The sequence below is a fragment of the Leptodactylus fuscus genome, chromosome 9 (genome assembly GCF_031893055.1).
Source record: "Leptodactylus fuscus isolate aLepFus1 chromosome 9, aLepFus1.hap2, whole genome shotgun sequence".
Classification (NCBI taxonomy): Eukaryota; Metazoa; Chordata; class Amphibia; order Anura; family Leptodactylidae; genus Leptodactylus; species Leptodactylus fuscus.
Window position 1 is genome coordinate 84,750,224 of NC_134273.1, and position 24,127 is coordinate 84,774,350.

Sequence of the window (24,127 nt, forward strand, 5' to 3'; positions counted from 1 at the left end):
AAGGATGGAGAGGGCCACCGCTAGCCCAGAGCTGTCATACTGGTCTATTGGGGATACCCCAAGGACGGAGAGGGCCAACGTTAGCCTCAGAGCTGTCATACTGGTCTATTGGGGATACCCCAAGGACGGAGAGGGCCAACGTTAGCCTCAGAGCTGTCATACTGGTCTATTGGGGATGCCCCAAGGATGGAGAGGGCCACCGCTAGCCCAGAGCTGTCATACTGGTCTATTGGGGATACCCCAAGGATGGAGAGGGCCAACGTTAGCCTCAGAGCTGTCATACTGGTCTATTGGGGATACCCCAAGGACGGAGAGGGCCAACGTTAGCCTCAGAGCTGTCATACTGGTCTATTGGGGATACCCCAAGGATGGAGAGGGCCACCGCTAGCCCAGAGCTGTCATACTGGTCTATTGGGGATACCCCAAGGACGGAGAGGGCCAACGTTAGCCTCAGAGCTGTCATACTGGTCTATTGGGGATACCCCAAGGACGGAGAGGGCCACCGCTAGCCCAGAGCTGTCATACTGCTCTATTGGGATACCCCAAGGACGGAGAGGGCCAACGTTAGCCCCAGAGCTGTCATACTGGTCTATTGGGGTACCCCAAGGACGGAGAGGGCCAACGTTAGCCTCAGAGCTGTCATACTGGTCTATTGGGGATGCCCCAAGGATGGAGAGGGCCAACGCTAGCCGCAGACCTGTCATAGTGCTCTATTGGGGTACCCCAAGGACGGAGAGGGCGACCGCTACACTGAGCTTGCACGATCTCATGCAGTATAATGGGGTCCACTGAGTGTTCGCCATGAAGGACTTTATATTGTCCACCAGTTTTTGGCAGTCTCTGTGATGGAGTCTCCAATGTCTGGCTCTTCATTCCAACCCATATGGCCAGGGGCACGTATATATGACCAGCAGTCAGCGCTCCGGCACAGTATATACTGATGTATATGGTGTTAATTCTCGCTATATACATCATAACCTATAGTAACCCTTTAACTGGCCCAATGCCGGGTGCCGCTATGGACAGTGGCTTATTGTAACTCCATTGTGGCTCGCTGCACCAGCTACATGTGGCCCCCGATCACCCGGTGGGGGTTCCATTATAAGACGTTGCGGCCGCTCTCCTCGCCTCTGGGCCTGCGCTGCCTCCTCTTCCTCTGTTGTATTCCGTGTCTCCGCGGCGTCTTCAGGTATCAGTTACTGTTTGTTCTTGCAGAAAGTGCCCAACGCTAAGGTGAGAAACCCAAATAAAGGAGAATTGTGGCACAGTGTGTGACGCCCCGCCAATATGACCACACGTAGCCCAAACCAGAGACGGTCACATCACCATAGGGAACAATAGGAACAAGACAGGCAGTGATATCGGCATCACCACTATGACAACTACTACTGTGCAGCCCCAGCGGGGAGACCCTGGACCACTGCAGAGGATTCATGTCCATACAATAAACCTAAGGGAATGGCCATACAGTGAATGATCGCTTTAGGAAAACAGCGCCACCTCTGTGCACAGGCTTTTTCTGGTATTGCAGGTCATTGGTTGGCTCCATTATGGGGGAACTGTATTATGGGGCGCGGTGACTGCTCTATAATACACAGGCAAGGGCTCTGCAGCCTAAAGAGGAACCGCACACGATCCTTGGCAGCCGCCATGTAAGACCAGGGGGCTCTTAAAGTGACAGAGCGCTCGTTTATCCCGACTGCCGATGTTTTACAATCTCTTCTTCTCTATGATAAGTTATCTGGAGGCGCCGAGGGACGGAACGTGATGGAACTACTAGTAACAGGCAAGACAGCGACGCAAACAGATTGGTCCTGGGGGGGAAGGCGGAGGTCAGGCCGGTGACCGGGGCATCAATCTTCATACTGTATACTGTGTATATATATATATATCTATGTATCATCCATCCTAATGTAATAAATAATGCAACACAATACGCACAATGATAAAAGATGTAAAAAAACCCAAAACACTGCAAATAATTTGGAAAAACAATTTCTTACTATTTTCGTTTTACAGATCCTATGCACCCCTGTGTAGTCTGGTCCTCCCCCTGTTGCTCCTTGGTTCCCCGGCGTCCCCGCTACCCCATGACGTACTATAATAAAACCAATGCTAAAAAGAAACTTTGTAAATCGTCAAATGTAACCATGTGCGACAGTTCTGTGCTGCTGTAATGTGTCTTCATGGTTACAGACAGTACCTGTGTAGTCGGAGCGTGACCTGACTGTAACGGGCTCCTCACTGCCCCCTCTAGTCTCTCTGTTGTTGCCCCCTCTGCCCTTACTCTGCTTCTAAGCCGTCCGTCTCTTAAAGGGACAGTACACAAAAAAAATCATTTGACTACGGCCAACGCCAATCTCAGTATCTCAGTATCCTCCTGTCTGGCACCTCTTCCTGACAACCACTTGTGATCAAACTCCTGTTACGTCCCTTTCACTGACCGACCACGAGCTCGCGCGCCTTAGTACTGGGGTCGGGGTGTCTCCGGTTCACCTAAGTACCAAGATGGGGATCCCTGTGCCAAGTAGTCCAAAAGGATTAGAGAGAAAAACTCCCACCCGTTACACTCTGCTCCCTCTATTAGCAAATCCATTAGAGACCCTGTGCGTAGCACTGCAATACCGCACACAACCAGTGGACAGGTGTGGCGCTGTTATGACCCACAGTCAGTCTCATCCTAATCCGAAGCAGTCCTCTCTATTATACGGTTTGTCCATAAACAGCGTCATACTTGGCGGCCGCTCCGACTAAAGTAAATGGGCTAAGTTGCAATACTAGAGACAACCAGTGGTCAGGGGTGGCGCTATTACTGCTACATGAAGATCTACCACGCTGGGGCCTTTTCTGGATCAGCCTGGCCAGGACGTCTTGTATCCTGAGGTCACATACCGCCCTGCGCCCCCCCCCAGGTATTTATTACACTCGTATCCCCTGTACTATACGTGTCTGCCCGGACAATACTTTCTCTCCAGATTATTTTTTATTTTATGGGATTGTCGGATTTCCCGGCCAACATAAACCAAAGTACGAGAAACAAATAAATAAAATCTTTCATCAGAAATGTTTTACGAGCGCAGGGCTTGTAAACCTCTGTGTGTCCTCCAGTGTCTGCCAGTTATAGACGGAGCCAACGTGTGCGGAGTCTTGTAAGTCGCCTCTACCGCCAACCCACACACTGTATGTGCTCCAACTACCCTGCCAAATGTAACAATACACAGGGGCGCCACTCCAAATAACAGAGGTGCTGGCCCTTTAAAGAGGGGTGTGGCTAAATGGAAGAGGTGGAGCTTAGAGAGTGAAAGGGGAAAGGGTCAGTTAGGATGTGATGGTATGTCCCAGACTCCTGTTGGGTGGTGCACTGTGCAACACCATAGAACGTTACCATACAGTGACTAAATAACAGCGCCATATAGATGCCTAAGTAACAATGCTATACAATGCCGGTGCAAACAATGTACAGCGCCTTACACTGGCTGAGAAGAGGGACTGACTAAGATGGCGGCTCAGTCCCTAGTCTCCGTATCTCTAGTCAGTAGGGTCTCCCCTTTAACTCCCACCTACAATCGGCACCCCCGCTACTCAGATATTAGCTATTCCTGATATGCTAATGAACTGTTTGGTGCAACGGGGGCGTCACCATTACCCCCCAGCTATCTGACTGTACTTATAGCCCAATAGGGACAGTTATGGTGACCCATCCCTTTAAGCCCCCCCCCCCCCCCAATATATAAACATTACACGATGACGGTGATCTGCATATCAGGACCGGCTCTCAGGTCTCTGCTTGTAAACACTTGTTCCTATAGACAGGCGAGCAGACTTGAGTCACCGGTGGGCGCTCTGCCGAGTCGGTTCGCTCTGGTGCCGTCTGCCAATAAATAAAATATCACCTTTCTCGCGGGCACGGGGGTGATGTGGATTTCCTTGGCACAGATTTTCCTGCATCAAAGGAGACATCCTGGGCACGGAGCAAACATCTATCGATGCAAGCCCATGAAAACTGAGCAATACGCTGCAAAACCAGAATCCGCCATCTAAACATGGCCGACACCGCCATTTAAAGGGACGCTAAACAGGGGAAAAAAGACATAAGGAGATCACATCTCTATGGGCAGGGACGTCTTCAAGACCCTCTCCCAACGTCTGGAAGTAACAGTGTTGTAGAAACACAATAGAGAAAACAGGGATCTGCTTTCACTGGTCGACTCCATTTTCATATTTAAAGAGTCCAGAGGGCGGAGCTTACTCTGTTTGGTCTCCACTGCAAGCGCGACAATGGGGCAGCAGAAGAGTGACAAGTCACAGTCTATCACAATTACATGAATATTGTCTTACCCTCTCAACTTGTCCTTCCTTGTGTTTCATCTTGAAGACTTTGAGCTTTGGAAGAAAGGTCTCGGAGTAGTTCTTATCCTCGGCCCCTTCGAGGAGGACGCCATGAAATGCTAATCGACAGGTGTTGGAATGGATGTCCGTGTCCAACTTAGACCCGATGACAAGGCTCAGTTTGGGACAAGTCACCGGCTTCTCAAACTCCAGTAAGGCCCACTGGTGCTTGGGAAGGAGCTCGTCCCCCTGAGGGCCGTCGGAGCCCTCCTTCGTGACATAGCCGTCCTGATATGAATATTCCTTCCCAAAATCAAAGTGATCCACAGACTCTTCTTGGCTGAGGTGAGGAGGAGGAAGGCTGAAGAACATGACCTTGCCCATGACGGTTTCATGGCCCACTGTTATATGGAACTTGGCTTTGGTCTGGAGTGACCCTTTAAAGTAGGGGATCTTCTTGACGGATATTATGGCGGCGTGGATTGTGTGCAGCGAGTCTGGGGTGCAGACCAGTCCTCGTTCTAGTAGCTTTGGGTCAAATTGGGTTACACAGATTCCCAGGCGATCGCCCTGTATGGCGCTGGTGACGGGCTGGTGGAACATCTGCATGCTCTTCACCTTCTTAGACACCTGAAAGTAGAAGAAAGTCAAAACTGAGGAGTAAAGATGGCTGCCCATAGACCGGGAAGTCTGTTAAAGAGATCAGCGAATACGCCCTAATACCATAAACCATTTTGATAATTTTTTTACTTCCATCTGTTCCCCTTGTGCGGGCTCTGGACAGAATCAGCCTCCTTCCCCCTCTGACAGCCGACAATTTAGTCTCACTTGCCCTGAAAAAGGAGTGTGCTTAGCTAGGTTTCCAATGCAGCGACACCTCCTGATCCCGCAGGCCTGGGACATCCTAACCCTAACCCCTCCATCTACCATACTGCCATATACTGCGCAGGTTCTGCTCCTGTCCTGACAAGCAGGGCAGGGAGACATGTCTATTGACTGCCCGGCAGTGTACAAAAAGCAACTAAGCTCCCCCTAGTGGTGACAGGAGGCAGCCACATATTATTACTGCACCTCAGTGGTGCAGGGGCGGATCCAGGGCCGGGCGAGCTGGGCAACCGCCCGGGGCCCCGCGCTTAGCGGGGCCCCGTGGCGCGGCCGGGACCTAACAAAATGGTCCCGGTCTGCATGTCCCGACTCCAACTGAGCTCAGACAGCGTTAAAGCAGAGCGGTAGGACGCCGATGAGCCGAATGCATAGGCGTTTAAAGCCAGAGCTGTCACAGCTCAGCTCCTGCTTTAACGCTGAGCTCCGGCCTCCGGCATTTGTAGCCGCGATGTGATGACGTCATCACATCGCGGCTACAATATGTGTATGAGAGAGGACAGAGCTGCGAGGGAACGAGGAATGGTGAGTGTGTGTGTGAGTGTGAGTGAGAACGGCATGACACTAGGGCAGATGAAGAGGGGAAGAGAACAGCATGACACTGGGGCAGATGGAGGGGGGAGAACGGCATGACACTGGGGCAGATGAAGGGGGGAGAACGGCATGACACTGGGGCAGATGGAGGGGGGAGAACGGCATGACACTGGGGCAGATGAAGGGGGGAGAAAGGCATGACACTGGGGCAGATGGAGGGGGGAGAACGGCATGACACTGGGGCAGATGAAGGGGGGAGAACGGCATGACACTGGGGCAGATGGAGGGGGGAGAACGGCATGACACTGGGGCAGATGGAGGGGGGGGAGAACGGCATGACACTGGGGCAAATGAAGGGGGGGAGAACGGCATGACACTGGGGCAGATGAAGGGGGGGATGGCATGACACTAGGGCAGAGACGGGGGGGAAATGAAACTATGGGCAGATAAAGGGGGAGAATGGCATGAAACTGGGGACAGAGATAGAGGGGGGGACATGAAACTAGAGGTAGATGAAGGGTGTATATGAAAATGGGGGGGGAGATATAATTTACGGGTAAAAGTGGGCGGGGCCTAATTTGTCGCGGCGCGCTGCGCGCGCCGCACGTTTTGTTCCCTCTTTCTAGTCTTCAACAGTTGGGAAGTACAGGTTAGACCCCCAGTAAGTAGGGCCCCGCCAAAGTCAATTGCCCAGGGCCCCGCAAACCCTGGATCCGCCACTGCAGTGGTGTTATATATGTGGAGGCATACTCCAGGTATAGGCCTAGGAGAATTATCTGCGCGTACTGGGACGGGCAGGTTAACCTGGCAAAGTCATCTGACTCTAACCTGCAGCCGCCATGGTGTCTGTAGTCCCTATGAAGACGCTATGAATGATTTAGTGCTCCGTTTATCACATCGAGACGTGTCCATGTCCAGGTTATAGTTACAGGAGGTTCCTCGTGTGTCTGACATGGAGCAGCAGATACACATCGGCAGGGAGCGCAGGCTGCAGACTCGGGAAACTGATGCAAGGACTTTGTGCCCTCAGATGCTCCGTCCATCGGGACAGAAGGAAGATCCGCTCACAAGCGTCTTACAGAGTCAATTTGTGGCTGGTAAGTATGTGGCGGTATCCCCGGGGGAGTCGTCCGGAGAAGCCACAATCGATAGCAGACGGTGTTCAGCCTTCACGTCCTGCGCTTGTCTCAGACATTAGAATAGTAATTTATCTACAATCGCTGAAACCTCATTGTACGGTATCATGTCGTGGTGGGGCGGGAGGGGGGCGCAGCAATACCGGAACGGACTACCTGTATGTGATGTCTATGTTCTGGAGAGACATGGTGGGGCGAGGACTAGAGCACAACCACCATAATAAAGATTCCAAAATTATACCATAAAGTTACATAATAGTGCCATACAGTGCCAATACACAACACCGCCAGGCGGCTCGCCTCTTAAAGGGATGATATACTGATGACTTGCCCTTAGATCAATATGTGATTTGTGGTGGTCTGACACCTGACACCCCCACCCCATTGATCAGTGGCTTGAAGAAGCCTTGGTGGTCACTTCCATGTGCCAGTGACATCACATTCATCGGTCACATGGGACATCAAAAGCTCAGTCCCATTCAAGTGAAGGGGGTTGAGCTGCCATACCAAGCACAGCCACTCGACCAAGTGCTGCAGCCTTTTCATCCAGCGGACCCCGACCTCGGCCTTGTTCCTGGATATCGTCATGTCTTGCCCTTTGGATAGTTTGTCTGGTACCTGTTGTTGTACCGCTAGCTCTGCCCCCGGCTGTCCCTGGACTATGCTCCTATCTTGTCCTCTGACCCATTACATCCTAACCACTCTACATGATGTCTCCCGACTCCATCACCTCTCTACTAGTGAAACTGCCAAATCTATAACAATTCCAAGAATCGGGACCAACCAGGCCAGTCCATATAGCGGGCAATTCCTTGGACTCTGCACCCCAGTCTAGCAGGTGAACCCTGTTCTCTGGTGCAATATATAACATTACACCCCGTGCACTGGCAGTGATCACTGACCAACATGTAGCAGATGTGTAAATCTTTAAAGGGATTGTCCAGGCTTACAAAAACATGGCTGCTTTCAAAACCAGCACCCCACCAGTCCACAGTTTATGTCTGGTATTACCACTATGTTCCCTTAAAGTGAAGGGAGTCAAGCTGCATTACCACTCACAACCTGTGCAAAGGTGTGGCGCTGCTTTTGAAAAAAAAATCAGCCATATATATATTTTTTTAATTCAGGTGCACCCCTTTAAGTGTCAAGTATTCTGCAATTATACCAATATTGCATACCAGGTGGCGCAATAACAGGACTGTATCCCTACAACAGCACCAAGTCTCACATTGGTTTCACTACACGTCCCAGCATGCCCCGAGCCGGCTGTAGTAGGGGGCATGCGGTGTAACGTACGTCTGTATGGTCGAGCTGGCGCCGGGTCCATCCCATCGCGTCACTATACTATGTACTCTATAGGGAAACCTGATCCGTTCATGTCCGTATTGCTGCAGCGGAGCTTACAATCTAGCGGCGTGATTTACAGGCGAGGGGGGGGGGGGGGGCGCAGAGGTCGCTCCAGGCTGTAAAACTACATTGGGCTTAAACAGATTTGGCATTTCAGAATTCTTTTCATAAATTGTGATGTAAAACACAAATAAACGCTGAGACTTCCTTCCCGCACTGCGCCGCGCCGTGTTATACTGGCATTTATTAGGGCGGATCGTATGACTGATCGCCGCCGCGTTCTGATCCAAACCACAATTAATAATGTTAATTGCAAATGCCTGTAAGCTTCATCGGCGTTAATGTAGCGCACTAATAGGATGGCGGACGGCGACAGAATATCGGATTCAGGGGAAACAACATTAATTCAGAGGATCACCTTTCAAGGTCACGGAAAAATGAAAGAGTCAGCGAAAAGAAAGAAAGGAAGCAGAATACGAGCGAGGACATTCCAAAGGAAATTCCACAAATGCAGAATAGTGGGACAGAAAAAGGGGACGTAATATTAACCGGATACGCACTCCTCGTCTGAGGCGCTGATTAACCCCCCGCATACCAGAGGTTACTGCAATCTGTTTTGTTGCCGAGGAGACAAAAACCCTAAATAATCATCCCGAGTTACATCCTGTATTATACTCCAGAGCTGCGCTCACTATTCTGCTGGTACAGTCACTGTGTACATACATTACATTACTTATCCTGTATTATACTCCAGAGCTGCGCTCACTATTCTGCTGGTGCAGTCACTGTGTACATACATTACATTACTTATCCTGTATTATACCCCAGAGCTGCGCTCACTATTCTGCTGGTGCAGTCACTGTGTACATACATTACATTACTTATCCTGTATTATACTCCAGAGCTGCACTCACTATTGTGCTGGTACAGTCACTGTGTACATACATTACATTACTTATCCTGTATTATACTCCAGAGCTGCACTCACTATTCTGCTGGTACAGTCACTGTGTACATACATTACATTACTTATCCTGTATTATGCTCCAGAGCTGCGTTCACTATTCTGCTGGTGCAGTCACTGTGTACATACATTACATTACTTATCCTGTATTATACTCCAGAGCTGCACTCACTATTCTGCTGGTACAGTCACTGTGTACATACATTACATTACTTATCCTGTATTATGCTCCAGAGCTGCGTTCACTATTCTGCTGGTGCAGTCACTGTGTACATACATTACATTACTTATCCTGTATTATACTCCAGAGCTGCGCTCACTATTCTACTGGTGCAGTCACTGTGTACATACATTACATTACTTATCCTGTATTATACTCCAGAGCTGCACTCACTATTCTGCTGGTACAGTCACTGTGTACATACATTACATTACTTATCCTGTATTATACTCCAGAGCTGCACTCACTATTCTGCTGGTACAGTCACTGTGTACATACATTACATTACTTATCCTGTATTATACTCCAGAGCTGCACTCACTATTGTGCTGGTACAGTCACTGTGTACATACATTACATTACTTATCCTGTATTATACTCCAGAGCTGCACTCACTATTCTGCTGGTACAGTCACTGTGTACATACATTACATTACTTATCCTGTATTATGCTCCAGAGCTGCGTTCACTATTCTGCTGGTGCAGTCACTGTGTACATACATTACATTACTTATCCTGTATTATACTCCAGAGCTGCACTCACTATTGTGCTGGTACAGTCACTGTGTACATACATTACATTACTTATCCTGTATTATACTCCAGAGCTGCGCTCACTATTCTGCTGGTGCAGTCACTGTGTACATACATTACATTACTTATCCTGTATTATACTCCAGAGCTGCACTCACTATTCTGCTGGTGCAGTCACTGTGTACATACATTACATTACTTATCCTGTATTATACTCCAGAGCTGCGCTCACTATTCTACTGGTGCAGTCACTGTGTACATACATTACATTACTTATCCTGTATTATACTCCAGAGCTGCACTCACTATTCTGCTGGTACAGTCACTGTGTACATACATTACATTACTTATCCTGTATTATACTCCAGAGCTGCACTCACTATTCTGCTGGTACAGTCACTGTGTACATACATTACATTACTTATCCTGTATTATACTCCAGAGCTGCACTCACTATTGTGCTGGTACAGTCACTGTGTACATACATTACATTACTTATCCTGTATTATACTCCAGAGCTGCACTCACTATTCTGCTGGTACAGTCACTGTGTACATACATTACATTACTTATCCTGTATTATGCTCCAGAGCTGCGTTCACTATTCTGCTGGTGCAGTCACTGTGTACATACATTACATTACTTATCCTGTATTATACTCCAGAGCTGCACTCACTATTGTGCTGGTACAGTCACTGTGTACATACATTACATTACTTATCCTGTATTATACTCCAGAGCTGCGCTCACTATTCTGCTGGTGCAGTCACTGTGTACATACATTACATTACTTATCCTGTATTATACTCCAGAGCTGCACTCACTATTGTGCTGGTACAGTCACTGTGTACATACATTACATTACTTATCCTGTATTATACTCCAGAGCTGCGCTCACTATTCTGCTGGTGCAGTCACTGTGTACATACATTACATTACTTATCCTGTATTATACTCCAGAGCTGCGCTCACTATTCTGCTGGTGCAGTCACTGTGTACATACATTACATTACTTATCCTGTATTATGCTCCAGAGCTGCGCTCACTATTCTGCTGGTACAGTCACTGTGTACATACATTACATTACTTATCCTGAATTATACTCCAGAGCTGCGCTCACTATTCTGCTGGTACAGTCACTGTGTACATACATTACATTACTTATCCTGTATTATACTCCAGAGCTGCGCTCACTATTCTGCTGGTACAGTCACTGTGTACATACATTACATTACTTATCCTGTATTATGCTCCAGAGCTGCGCTCACTATTCTGCCGGTGCAGTCACTGTGTACATACATTACATTACTTATCCTGTATTATACTCCAGAGCTGCGCTCACTATTCTGCTGGTGCAGTCACTGTGTACATACATTACATTACTTATCCTGTATTATACTCCAGAGCTGCACTCACTATTGTGCTGGTACAGTCACTGTGTACATACATTACATTACTTATCCTGTATTATACTCCAGAGCTGCGCTCACTATTCTGCTGGTGCAGTCACTGTGTACATACATTACATTACTTATCCTGTATTATACTCCAGAGCTGCGCTCACTATTCTGCTGGTGCAGTCACTGTGTACATACATTACATTACTTATCCTGTATTATGCTCCAGAGCTGCGCTCACTATTCTGCTGGTACAGTCACTGTGTACATACATTACATTACTTATCCTGAATTATACTCCAGAGCTGCGCTCACTATTCTGCTGGTACAGTCACTGTGTACATACATTACATTACTTATCCTGTATTATACTCCAGAGCTGCGCTCACTATTCTGCTGGTACAGTCACTGTGTACATACATTACATTACTTATCCTGAATTATACTCCAGAGCTGCGCTCACTATTCTGCTGGTACAGTCACTGTGTACATACATTACATTACTTATCCTGAATTATACTCCAGAGCTGCGCTCACTATTCTGCTGGTACAGTCACTGTGTACATACATTACATTACTTATCCTGAATTATACTCCAGAGCTGCGCTCACTATTCTGCTGGTACAGTCACTGTGTACATACATTACATTACTTATCCTGAATTATACTCCAGAGCTGCGCTCACTATTCTGCTGGTACAGTCACTGTGTACATACATTACATTACTTATCCTGTATTATGCTCCAGAGCTGCGCTCACTATTCTGCTGGTGCAGTCACTGTGTACATACATTACATTACTTATCCTGTATTATACTCCTGAGCTGCGCTCACTATTCTGCTGGTGCAGTCACTGTGTACATACATTACATTACTTATCCTGTATTATACTCCAGAGCTGCGCTCACTATTCTGCTGGTGCAGTCACTGTGTACATACATTACATTACTTATCCTGTATTATACTCCAGAGCTGCACTCACTATTCTGCTGGTGCAGTCACTGTGTACATACATTACATTACTTATCCTGTATTATACCCCAGAGCTGCGCTCACTATTCTGCTGGTACAGTCACTGTGTACATACATTACATTACTTATCCTGAATTATACTCCAGAGCTGCGCTCACTATTCTGCTGGTACAGTCACTGTGTACATACATTACATTACTTATCCTGTATTATACTCCAGAGCTGCGCTCACTACTATCCCTTGCTCGCTCATGTATAATCTGCACTGTGTACAAGTATTTGATACGGGATCACGAACATCTTTCCTACATTAAAGGAGCTGAACTCTTTGCGGATTGTAAGGACCTGCAGCAGAATTATGAGTGCAGCTCTGGCTCAGTACATATTAGACGTGTAACATGTAGATTCTTTATATTTGGAGCGCTGTATACATTGCTGGTGCTCACAGATAGATGCGCCCTTCACTATACCTTGCACGCTGACATCGCACAGTCCTATCTATTAGTAAGATGCAGCCTCATGAATAACGGTCCGGGCGCAGAATAAAAATGGCTGCAAAGGTAATGGATACAATTCAATATCCTCTGCACATGGAGCTGATGGCACACGCTGATAGCCGCATCATCTCAGAGAAGACGTCCTGCCGTGACAGCTTTAATATAAAGTGCCGGAGCAGCCGGTGAGAACCCCGACCCCTCCTATGGCGTCTCTGGTGTCGCCCCTGGCAACAGAATCGGGGTGATTAATAACATTGTAACAAGACCGTTACCCTTCGCAACCACCTCAGGGCTCTACCTAGCAGCTGATTGGTTGCTCCATTGCATTTGCTACATTGTATCTGCAGACATTGGTTTCCTAGGACAATGCACAGTCCCCGTCGCGGCTCCCGGTGATGGATCTTCCCCTCGGGTACAGGAGAACGGTTCTAAAAATATATTCCTGTTTGCCTAGTGCCACGTAAAGGAGTGTGAGCCTCGGCCTATCTCAAATGGGAATCAGCCTGAGAGTCTGCGCCGGCCCGGCAAGGTAATTCTCGCAATCGCAGAAATGAAATGGAGACATGTTAGATCAGCGGTGCATGAATATTTACTCAGCCCGGCTTTACTGCTCTCAACCTGGCTTCAATTTTGCAAATTAAAATGAGCGCTGTGTGGATGGAGAGATTAAAGGAGAGCGTCCTGGAGGCTGCCGCGCGCCCGCTCAGGTATTAAGTGATCTGCTCGCCCGTATGCCGGGCTATTTTGGGCATGTTATTGAGGAAGGTCAAGAAGGACTTTAGAATGGAAGCTGCAGGTCAAGGAAAGGTCACAGCTTCGCATCCCCCGACCGGGGGTAATGAATATATGCAAATCAGGCTAATTATTACAGGGGGTCATCGATACCCACAGCAGAACATACTGAGATGTATCTTAGCTATGAGCTTACAGGGAAAATGCAGAAACAGCGCCACTCTCGTCCAATGGCTGGGGCTGGTATTGTAGTTTAGCTGCGTTACATAATGTTATGGGTCCTTACTACACCTCATATTGTTAAGGATTTACAAGTGGTGACGTCTACATAGGACTTGAAGATTGGCCGGGGTCTGACCCGCACAGCATTCAGGCGAGTGCTGCGGCCTCTTCACTACTTACCAAGCACAGCGCCATACATTGTACAGTGGCAGTGCTTGGTATTGCACTTGTGCTGTGCTTCACTGTACTGTATGCAATAGGCACCCCCTAGGGGTGGCTGCTGGAGGACAGAATGTAAAATAATATTTTAGAAGAATATAAAATGTTATATTTGCACCTTACAAGAGTCGGCCAATTGTTTCCAAAAAATTTGGAAATTGCTGCCATCAGAGATTCAGTCGTGCCCCATTCATGGACATAGCTGGGCTTTGTGATGAGACTACAATTCCCAGCATGCACTGCATGGACTCTCCACTCGCCCGAGTCCCGCAGCTGAATGTCACATCAATAGTATATACTGGACACAGACATAACTGGACCCTATGGGGCTCCCATGCAAAATCTGTAATGGGACCCTACCTACCATGGGCCATAAATATATACTTTACATTGGAGGGGGACCCTTAGGGCCCTCTCAGGGTCAGGGGCCGCTACACCCCAGGTCAGGGTCCAGTAATGTAGCTCAGCTTCAATAAAGTGAATGTGGCTAAGTTGCAGTACCACAAACAACCTGTGGGAAAAAGAGGTGCTGTTAATACAGGAGCCATGTTTTAGGGAAATCCGTCTGATTCAGGTGACCCTATCTTATCTATCTGCAGGGCTGGGGTGATACGCCGACTGCTGACACTCCCTTTAAGGGACCCCCCGCCATTGCCGAAGTGACTCGCCTCCAGAGCATTTGTTAGATCAGTAAATCCCGGCGCTGAGAATCGTCTTCAGCCCCAATAATCTGCACAAAGAAGTTTCTGGAGGAATCTTCACCACCTGGGACTAGAAGGAGAAGCGGGCTGGAGCTGCCAAGTCTGCCCACACCTGGTTTCCATAGTCGCTGACCCCCGAGCAGTTAATTAATATGACAGCCGCCGTTTCCTCGCTGCGGAGCATTTATCAGTACGGTGCAGAACGCTGACACGACAGACGGAAGAAATGGCGGAGGGGGGGGGGGGGGGGACGCCACAAGTTATTTAATGCTCCTTCCTGAAGTGCAAAATAACTTGTAATATACGGAGACACTCGATAGGCTGAAAACCAAGGTGGATTTAGACGTCGGGCAGAATTCGCACCACGATGGGTGAAAATTATTTCAGGCTGCAGCAAAATCCCGTAAATCCTGGAATCTGGATGATCGGGCAACTACGAGGACAGGCTGAAGAGGCATTACAGGCCGGAATCGCCTTAAAGGGGGACCTTCACAACCTCCCCCAACTCCTAGCCTATGTATTATCCTTATAGTCACCGCTTCACCGATTCTGGTGCAGTTGGAATTTTTTCTCTAGGCCGCACCGTTCCTGAGTAATTTCGGTTATTTTCAGCACCCAATATGCTAATGAGGCTCTCTACAGTCAGGTAGGCGGTCCTGGGTTGGAGCACATAGGCTAGGACCGCCCACCTGACAGTAACCATGGAGCACCGAACACTAAATATAAAAAAATTCCATATTCAACTGTCCCGTTCCGCTGTTGGGTCCTGCAGCGCTTTGGTGACTTCCAGAAAAGCCCCCGGGCGATGCAGGATCGGACAGCAGACAGCACAGGAGAGTATGGTGGTTGTTTCTGACTACGGCTGCAGCAGGAGCCTCTCCCCATGGCTGAGCTCTAGAGCTTGCTGTATGTCGTGCTGCAGATATTTGGCACAGGACTCCATGGGTTATCCTACACCCTCCGAGCCATCCGTGTACAGCCCCATGGTATATGTCAGCCCCATGGACGTATTGGATATGAAGGCATTAGTGATCCCTTTCATCTGGTGACTCCCCATTGTCTCTTGGTGGATTGATCACGTCCCGGCCCCCCCCATCCGGTCCCATCTTAAGGTCTGCTGCTCTCTGCGGCTCACGTCTAGTCGCTGAGGGTCTCCTCTGAAGACGATAATGTACTAAGAGAGTTAATAAATCAGATTTGCGCGGCTCGCTTCTCTCCGCCGTGTCTGCATTTTTCTTGATGCTTTTCCCAAAGATCCCAGATGTGTTCAGATTGATCAAAAAGAGCTGAAAAGGAGCGAGCGCGGCGGCGTTTGTTCTGGAGCATCGGGGCTGAACTAATTATTACTGTATGCCGCTTAATGAAATAGTCCTAATAAATATTCTCTATGGTGGGGGGGAGGGGAGGACGCACAGGGACTTAACCCTAAAGGGGGCTGCAGATGTTTATGGGAGGCCTATCAGATCATGGACAATGGACTGACCCAAAGACCAACAACAACCGGTATCTGACTCTCAGGTCCATTGGTTGGGGTCTCACTAAGTATCAGCCAACACCTACAATCCCTTCAGACTGCATACACCCAGTCTGATATTGTTGGCCTATGCAATAGGTTTGCAGCTCAGTCCTATTCAAGTGAGCTGCAATACCAATCCTAGCCACTACAACATGTACAGCGCTGTGCTTGGCTGTGATCTTATCAAACAGCTGACTGTCGGGGGTCTCATGAGACGGACCCTCCAATCTTCATAGATCATCAATTCATACCGACATAAAAGCCCTTTAAGTTAAGAATTTCTCTCCCCATTGAAGTCAAAGAGGGGAGAATTGGGACAAAGCCATGAAAAGCGCAGGCAGTTTACGTCTACACTGTGTGTACAGGGCCATAGCCAGGGCTATAGGAGGTTCTCCTAGTCCCAGTGTGACAGACCTGGCACTATACAGGTTAATAAACTGCAGCGAGTGCGGGAACACGGCCTGCGGATAATCGCTTCCATACCGATCCAATAAACACGTCATTCCACCTTGTTATTGTCTTCTCTTTGCAGAAATTTTATGGACTAACATGCATTGACCTTGCACTTAACACCTTATTAAGGCTGGGGGGTCTCTTGTTGATCACGACGTCAGGGATTAACCTGATTAAAGGGAGCTCTGGTGGGGCGGGGGTCTTGGCTGGGCTTCAGCTGTCTAGTAAAAGCCTCTCCGCCATCCTTCACCGGGCTTTTATTGTGTTTGCAAACAAGGAGAGACCCGGCCGTCCGTGCAGGCGGTGACGCAGCGCCAAGATGGTGCCAGGGAAGAGATGGGGGCGCTGTGACGGAGGATGGAATATAACATACCTGTACTGTACATGCTGGACACCCAGCACTAGTGAGACTGAAGGCGGCCATACACGGTATGTGTAGGCAGGATGGCGAACGGTTAATTCGGCATGAAGGTGTCCCTGACTTCATCCCCGATGTAAAATACCGCGCGCGGGAAAAAAAGCGACCTTCACCATCTTGATGCAGATTCCGCGGCGTCACCCACGGGCCTAATACGGAGAGGAAAGCCATGACTGTCGGAAGCCGCAACAGTCGCGGCAAGCGCATTTTGGTCCGGATTCTGACACGGCTTCCCGCGTCAAAATCCAGACCAAAAAACTACATGTGCACTAACCCTTAGTGTCCGGCCCTTGAGCTAATAAAGGCTGGGCACTTGCTCAGGGCCGGCGGGGATGCCATGTCCTGGTGTCTTAGTAGATCATGCAATAGAGATAGACAATGCTCGGCCTTGCTTCAAAGATTACAGGGACGGGCTGAATAAGACACAAGGAATAATCTCAGATCTCAGGAAAGAAGAAACAACACAGCGAGTATCACCAGAACGACGACACCGTCCAGCGCCAGGGGATCACATCCGGGGATATGGCCACAATATCTCGGCGAGGACACAGAGCCCGGTGGCCCCGCTGCAGCCCGGGCGTCTCTCAACTGCTCTTCATTATCTAGGGCCGCGGATTCCCGAACAGGAACGTCCCTGCACCAGAGAAGGAAAAGGACTGACAAGAGGCAAAACCGGACTGCTCAGGTTACGACAGGAACGGTCGGACCGTGACAAGTACAATCACTGCTGGGTCCTGAAGATACAAGGAGGGCGGGGGGCCGCCATGGGGGGGGGGTCAGACAGGACCCTGCACCATGTATGACCTTTACCATTATCTAATACACTGTAACAATATATAAAGCAGAAAAATCTTGGTGGAAGCAAAAACGATGTCACGAAGATGTCACCCGGCTCTTACTGGTTGTCCTGGGCTAGAATACGGTATAATATAATACCGCCACATCCGTATGTCTGATCTTGTAACAAGGTCACTGCAAAACATACAAAGTCCATACAGATGATGCTCAGGCTGGACTGGGGGGCACCATGAGGACCCCGATGAAGCTCTTAAAGGGGAGTCACCCATCCAAAATCCTAAATAACAGACCTGTCCAGATAGGCAGTAATACCCGTAACCCCGCCATAGGATATTCTAGCACTTCCTCCTTATATGCTAATTCCATCCCCTGTACATTACAATATGGAAACTTTCCTGGAGACGGATGTCACGGCGGCACAGACTGCGGTACCAAATCCCCTACGGACTGACACATGAATCAGGCGAGCGCGGGGATCTTGTCATTGATTAACATACACCTAAGAAAAAAAAATGAAGTGGTAAATTTAATTTCTCATTATTTTCCTCCGTATTTTTCTAACAGTATAAACAGTATTGTGCCGAAGCAATAAAGCGTGAAGCACATGATTAATACGGCAAAGAGATTTTCCCCTCCCGGGCCGTGTGTCATGGAGCTTGACAGCTCCAATCTACAGCCAGGTCTTTGGCGCCATCTGCTGGAGGAGAACATAATGGCCGCCCCATGACCTGCACTGGACACGGCCTTGGCCTGTGACCATCAATGCACTGACAATGCAGACAATACAAGGGATACTGATGGTCGCATCTGTGACAACAAAGTGCAAAGGGTGTCAGCAAATTCCCAAATTCATCAAGGTCTATAATCAAGACTAGAGGGAATATCCAGGGGACCTGGGCATGCAGATCAGAGCTGCTTCCAAATCTGGGCCTCTAGTGCCACCTGTTGGAAGACAGGCATCCTATTAGTCAATGTCCGACCCTTTATCAGGCCTTGCAACCTGGTACACATCTGCAGGCAGCGGTTTCGGGGGTTCGACCTTCCTCAGTGCAGAACAGAGCCCCGGATGGTTGAGATACAGGATTCTGCTTGGGCAGAGGCAGGAAACCTTCAGCACTCCAGCCGCTGGTAAACTACAACTCCCAGCATGCACAATTGCTTTGCTGTTCTGGGATCTCCCATATTAGTGAATGGAGAATGCTCGGAGTTGTAGCTTTAGGGGTAGCCGGCATAATGAAGGTTTCGGACCCCTGATGTAGGCTCTCAGCTTTGACAAGTGATGTCCCATCAGAGCGGCCATGTTGGCAGTAAGCTGGGGTCCTTCAGAAGAATGGGCATCCGTGTAATCCAAGGACGGTTCAGGTCCTCCAACGCTCTGGCTTATAGCAGGGGGGACATGATCTTGGGACCCCTTTAAGGACACCTGATACATGATCAGTGCTACAGTCAGCACCCACCGGCGAGCGGGACTGGGGTCTATAATGAAAACCATTAACGCTGCTTCATAATAACCGGCCGTGCATATTAACGTCCCCGAATTAGACAATACACGTAGTAACTTGTGGCTTTGAACGCTGAGGGCTGAGTTTTTTGGCTTATTTAAAACAGCAGTGACCAAGTCCGAGTCCCTGGAAGTTCATATCCCATCAATACCACACGGGATGAAGAGAGCGAGCGTATGGTTTGTATTAGTGTTTGACTTTTTCGCCTCTGGCTCTCTTCCCTTATCCCCCCTCCTTTCCCTTTAACTAAAGTCTCCTGGTTACCTTTCATCCCGGGCTCCTACAACCACCCAAATTCTTAGTCGTCCTCGCCCTGGTCATAGAGCTTGTAGAACGTGTGACCTTACTAGCAGTGCTAATACAAAAACATGTGAACACGTAGACATGGAAGTGACTGACTATGAGAGATGTGAGCTACAGCTGCTGGGGACAAGATGAGAGCACGGGACAAAATATGGCCGACACTGACCCGTCCTCAGATCCTGAACACGTGCAGAACCAGCCAACAGTACTTAAAGGAGAACCCATCTATATATTCCGTATTCACACACAGAGTAGATGTCCATAAATAAACTAGATTTAATACTGATCCTGCGTTATATTCAGTATTATACTCCAGAGCTGCGCTCACTATTCTGCTGGTACAGTCACTGTGTACATACATTACATTACTTATCCTGTATTATACTCCAGAGCTGCGCTCACTATTCTGCTGGTGCAGTCACTGTGTACATACATTACATTACTTATCCTGTATTATACTCCAGAGCTGCGCTCACTATTCTGCCGGTGCAGTCACTGTGTACATACATTACATTACTTATCCTATATTATACCCCAGAGCTGTGCTCACTATTCTGCTGGTGCAGTCACTGTGTACATACATTACATTACTTATCCTGTATTATACTGCAGAGCTGCGCTCACTATTCTGCTGGTACAGTCACTGTGTACATACATTACATTACTTATCCTGTATTATACCCCAGAGCTGCGCTCACTATTCTGCTGGTACAGTCACTGTGTACATACATTACATTACTTATCCTGTATTATACTGCAGAGCTGCGCTCACTATTCTGCTGGTGCAGTCACTGTGTACATACATTATATTACTTATCCTGTATTATACTCCAGAGCTGCGCTCACTATTCTGCTGGTACAGTCACTGTGTACATACATTACATTACTTATCCTATATTATACCCCAGAGCTGTGCTCACTATTCTGCTGGTGCAGTCACTGTGTACATACATTACATTACTTATCCTGTATTATACTGCAGAGCTGCGCTCACTATTCTGCTGGTACAGTCACTATTTACATACATTACATTACTTATCCTGTATTATACTCCAGAGCTGTGCTCACTATTCTGCTGGTACAGTCACTGTGTACATACATTACATTACTTATCCTGTATTATACCCCAGAGCTGCGCTCACTATTCTGCTGGTACAGTCACTGTGTACATACATTACATTACTTATCCTGTATTATACTGCAGAGCTGCGCTCACTATTCTGCTGGTACAGTCACTGTGTACATACATTATATTACTTATCCTGTATTATACTCCAGAGCTGCGCTCACTATTCTGCTGGTACAGTCACTGTGTACATACATTACATTACTTATCCTGTATTATACTCCAGAGCTGCGCTCACTATTCTGCTGGTACAGTCACTGTGTACATACATTACATTACTTATCCTGTATTATACTCCAGAGCTGCGCTCACTATTCTGTTGGTACAGTCACTGTGTACATACATTACATTACTTATCCTGTATTATACTCCAGAGCTGTGCTCACTATTCTGCTGGTACAGTCACTGTGTACATACATTACATTACTTATCCTGTATTATACTCCAGAGCTGTGCTCACTATTCTGCTGGTACAGTCACTGTGTACATACATTACATTACTTATCCTGTATTACACTCCAGAGCTGCGCTCACTATTCTGCTGGTGCAGTCACTGTGTACATACATTACATTACTTATCCTGTATTATACTCCAGAGCTGCGCTCACGATTCTGCTGGTGCAGTCACTGTGTACATACATTACATTACTTATCCTGTATTATACTCCAGAGCTGCGCTCACTATTAGGCTGGTGCAGTCACTGTGTACATACATTACATTACTTATCCTGTATTATACTCCAGAGCTGCGCTCACTATTCTGCTGGTACGGTCACTGTGTACATACATTACATTACTTATCCTGTATTATACTCCAGAGCTGCGCTCACTATTAGGCTGGTGCAGTCACTGTGTACATACATTACATTACTTATCCTGTATTATACTCCAGAGCTGCGCTCACTACTCTGCTGGTGCAGTCACTGTGTACATACATTACATTACTTATCCTGTATTATACTCCAGAGCTGCGCTCACTATTCTGCTGGTACAGTCACTGTGTACATACATTACTTATCCTGTATTATACTCCAGAGCTGCGCTCACTATTCTGCTGGTGCAGTCACTGTGTACATACATTACATTACTTATCCTGTATTATACTCCAGAGCTGTGCTCACTATTCTGCTGGTACAGTCACTGTGTACATACATTACATTACTTATCCTGTATTATACTCCAGAGCTGCGCTCACTATTCTGCTGGTACAGTCACTGTGTACATACATTACTTATCCTGTATTATACTCCAGAGCTGCGCTCACTATTCTGCTGGTGCAGTCACTGTGTACATACATTACATTACTTATCCTGTATTATACTCCAGAGCTGCGCTCACTATTCTGCTGGTACAATCACTGTGTAGTGTACATACATTACATTACTTATCCTGTATTATACTCCAGAGCTGCGCTCACTATTCTGCTGGTACAATCACTGTGTAGTGTACATACATTACATTACTTATCCTGTATTATACTCCAGAGCTGCGCTCACTATTCTGCTGGTACAGTCACTGTGTACATACATTACATTACTTATCCTGTATTATACCCCAGAGCTGCGCTCACTATTCTGCTGGTACAGTCACTGTGTACATACATTACATTACTTATCCTGTATTATACTCCAGAGCTGCGCTCACTATTCTGCTGGTGCAGTCACTGTGTACATACATTACATTACTTATCCTGTATAATACTCCAGAGCTGCGCTCACTATTCTGCTGGTACAATCACTGTGTACATACATTACATTACTTATCCTGTATTATACTCCAGAGCTGCGCTCACTATTCTGCTGGTACAGTCACTGTGTACATACATTACATTACTTATCCTGTATTATACTCCAGAGCTGCGCTCACTATTCTGCTGGTACAATCACTGTGTACATACATTACATTACTTATCCTGTATTATACTCCAGAGCTGCGCTCACTATTCTGCTGGTGCAGTCAAGGTGTACATACATTACATTACTTATCCTGTATTATACTCCAGAGCTGCGCTCACTATTCTGCTGGTGCAGTCACTGTGTACATACATTACATTACTTATCCTGTATTATACTCCAGAGCTGCGCTCACTATTCTGCTGGTGCAGTCACTGTGTACATACATTACATTACTTATCCTGTATTATACTCCAGAGCTGCGCTCACTATTCTGCTGGTACAGTCACTGTGTAGAATATAATATATACCTTATACCTTATAACACTCCAGGCTGGAGGACGACACGAGGGATGAGATGGCGCCGTGAGCTGACAAGCAGCGTCTCACTTTCTATAATAACAGATTATTGTACTTTCCATCAGCAGCTGGACAACCTTTAACCCTACAATTGTACGGCGGGTTGTCTAGTGCTCTGGGTCAACGGCTGCCCAGGGGCAACAGGGAGCTGTGAGGGCAACCCCTGTATAACCCCTCTCTCCTTCATATAACATCCCTCCACTTTTCACAAATTGTTTAGGTTTCCCTCACATTCTTAGAATATTCAGTAAGAGGTGGTGGGTTCATCCAAAGAGGTTACGAGAAGCCCCTGGGGGAGTTCACAGCCGGCCGCACTGGAACCAACAGAGAGGTGCAAGGGGCCGAAAATAGAAGGAACGTACACAGAGGTGACAACTACAAGCAACAAACCACCAAGTACATAATGGGGTGGCAGCCCTGTACCCCAAGTATCAGCCTGTCATTATCCGGTACCCCGAGTATCAGCCTGTCATTATCCCGTACCCCAAGTATCAGCCTGTCATTATCCCGTACCCCAAGTATCAGCCTGTCATTATCCTGTACCCCAAGTATCAGCCTGTCATTACCCTGTACCCCAAGTATCAGCCTGTCATTATCCCGTACCCCAAGTATCAGCCTGTCATTATCCTGTACCCCAAGTATCAGCCTGTCATTATCCTGTACCCCAAGTATCAGCCTGTCATTATCCCGTACCCCAAGTATCAGCCTGTCATTATCCTGTACCCCAAGTATCAGCCTGTCATTATCCTGTACCCCAAGTATCAGCCTGTCATTATCCCGTACCCCAAGTATCAGCCTGTCATTATCCCGTACCCCAAGTATCAGCCTGTCATTATCCTGTACCCCAAGTATCAGCCTGTCATTATCCCGTACCCCAAGTATCAGCCTGTCATTATCCCGTACCCCAAGTATCAGCCTGTCATTATCCTGTACCCCAAGTATCAGCCTGTCATTATCCCGTACCCCAAGTATCAGCCCGTCATTATCCTGTACCCCAAGTGTCAGCCTGTCATTATCCTGTACCCCAAGTGTCAGCCTGTCATTATCCTGTACCCCAAGTATCAGCCTGTCATT

General features: G+C 47.8%; 1 protein-coding gene across 1 annotated transcript in view; it reads right to left on the bottom strand.

Moving 5' to 3' along the window:
- EEFSEC (eukaryotic elongation factor, selenocysteine-tRNA specific) overlaps window positions 1-24,127 on the bottom strand; it is an 82,993-nt gene that overhangs the window by 36,141 nt on the left and 22,725 nt on the right. Inside the window, exon 5 of the mRNA XM_075286624.1 lies at window positions 4,339-4,959. Coding sequence (XP_075142725.1) covers window positions 4,339-4,959 — 621 coding nt within the window. The remainder of the gene's footprint in view (window positions 1-4,338; window positions 4,960-24,127) is intronic.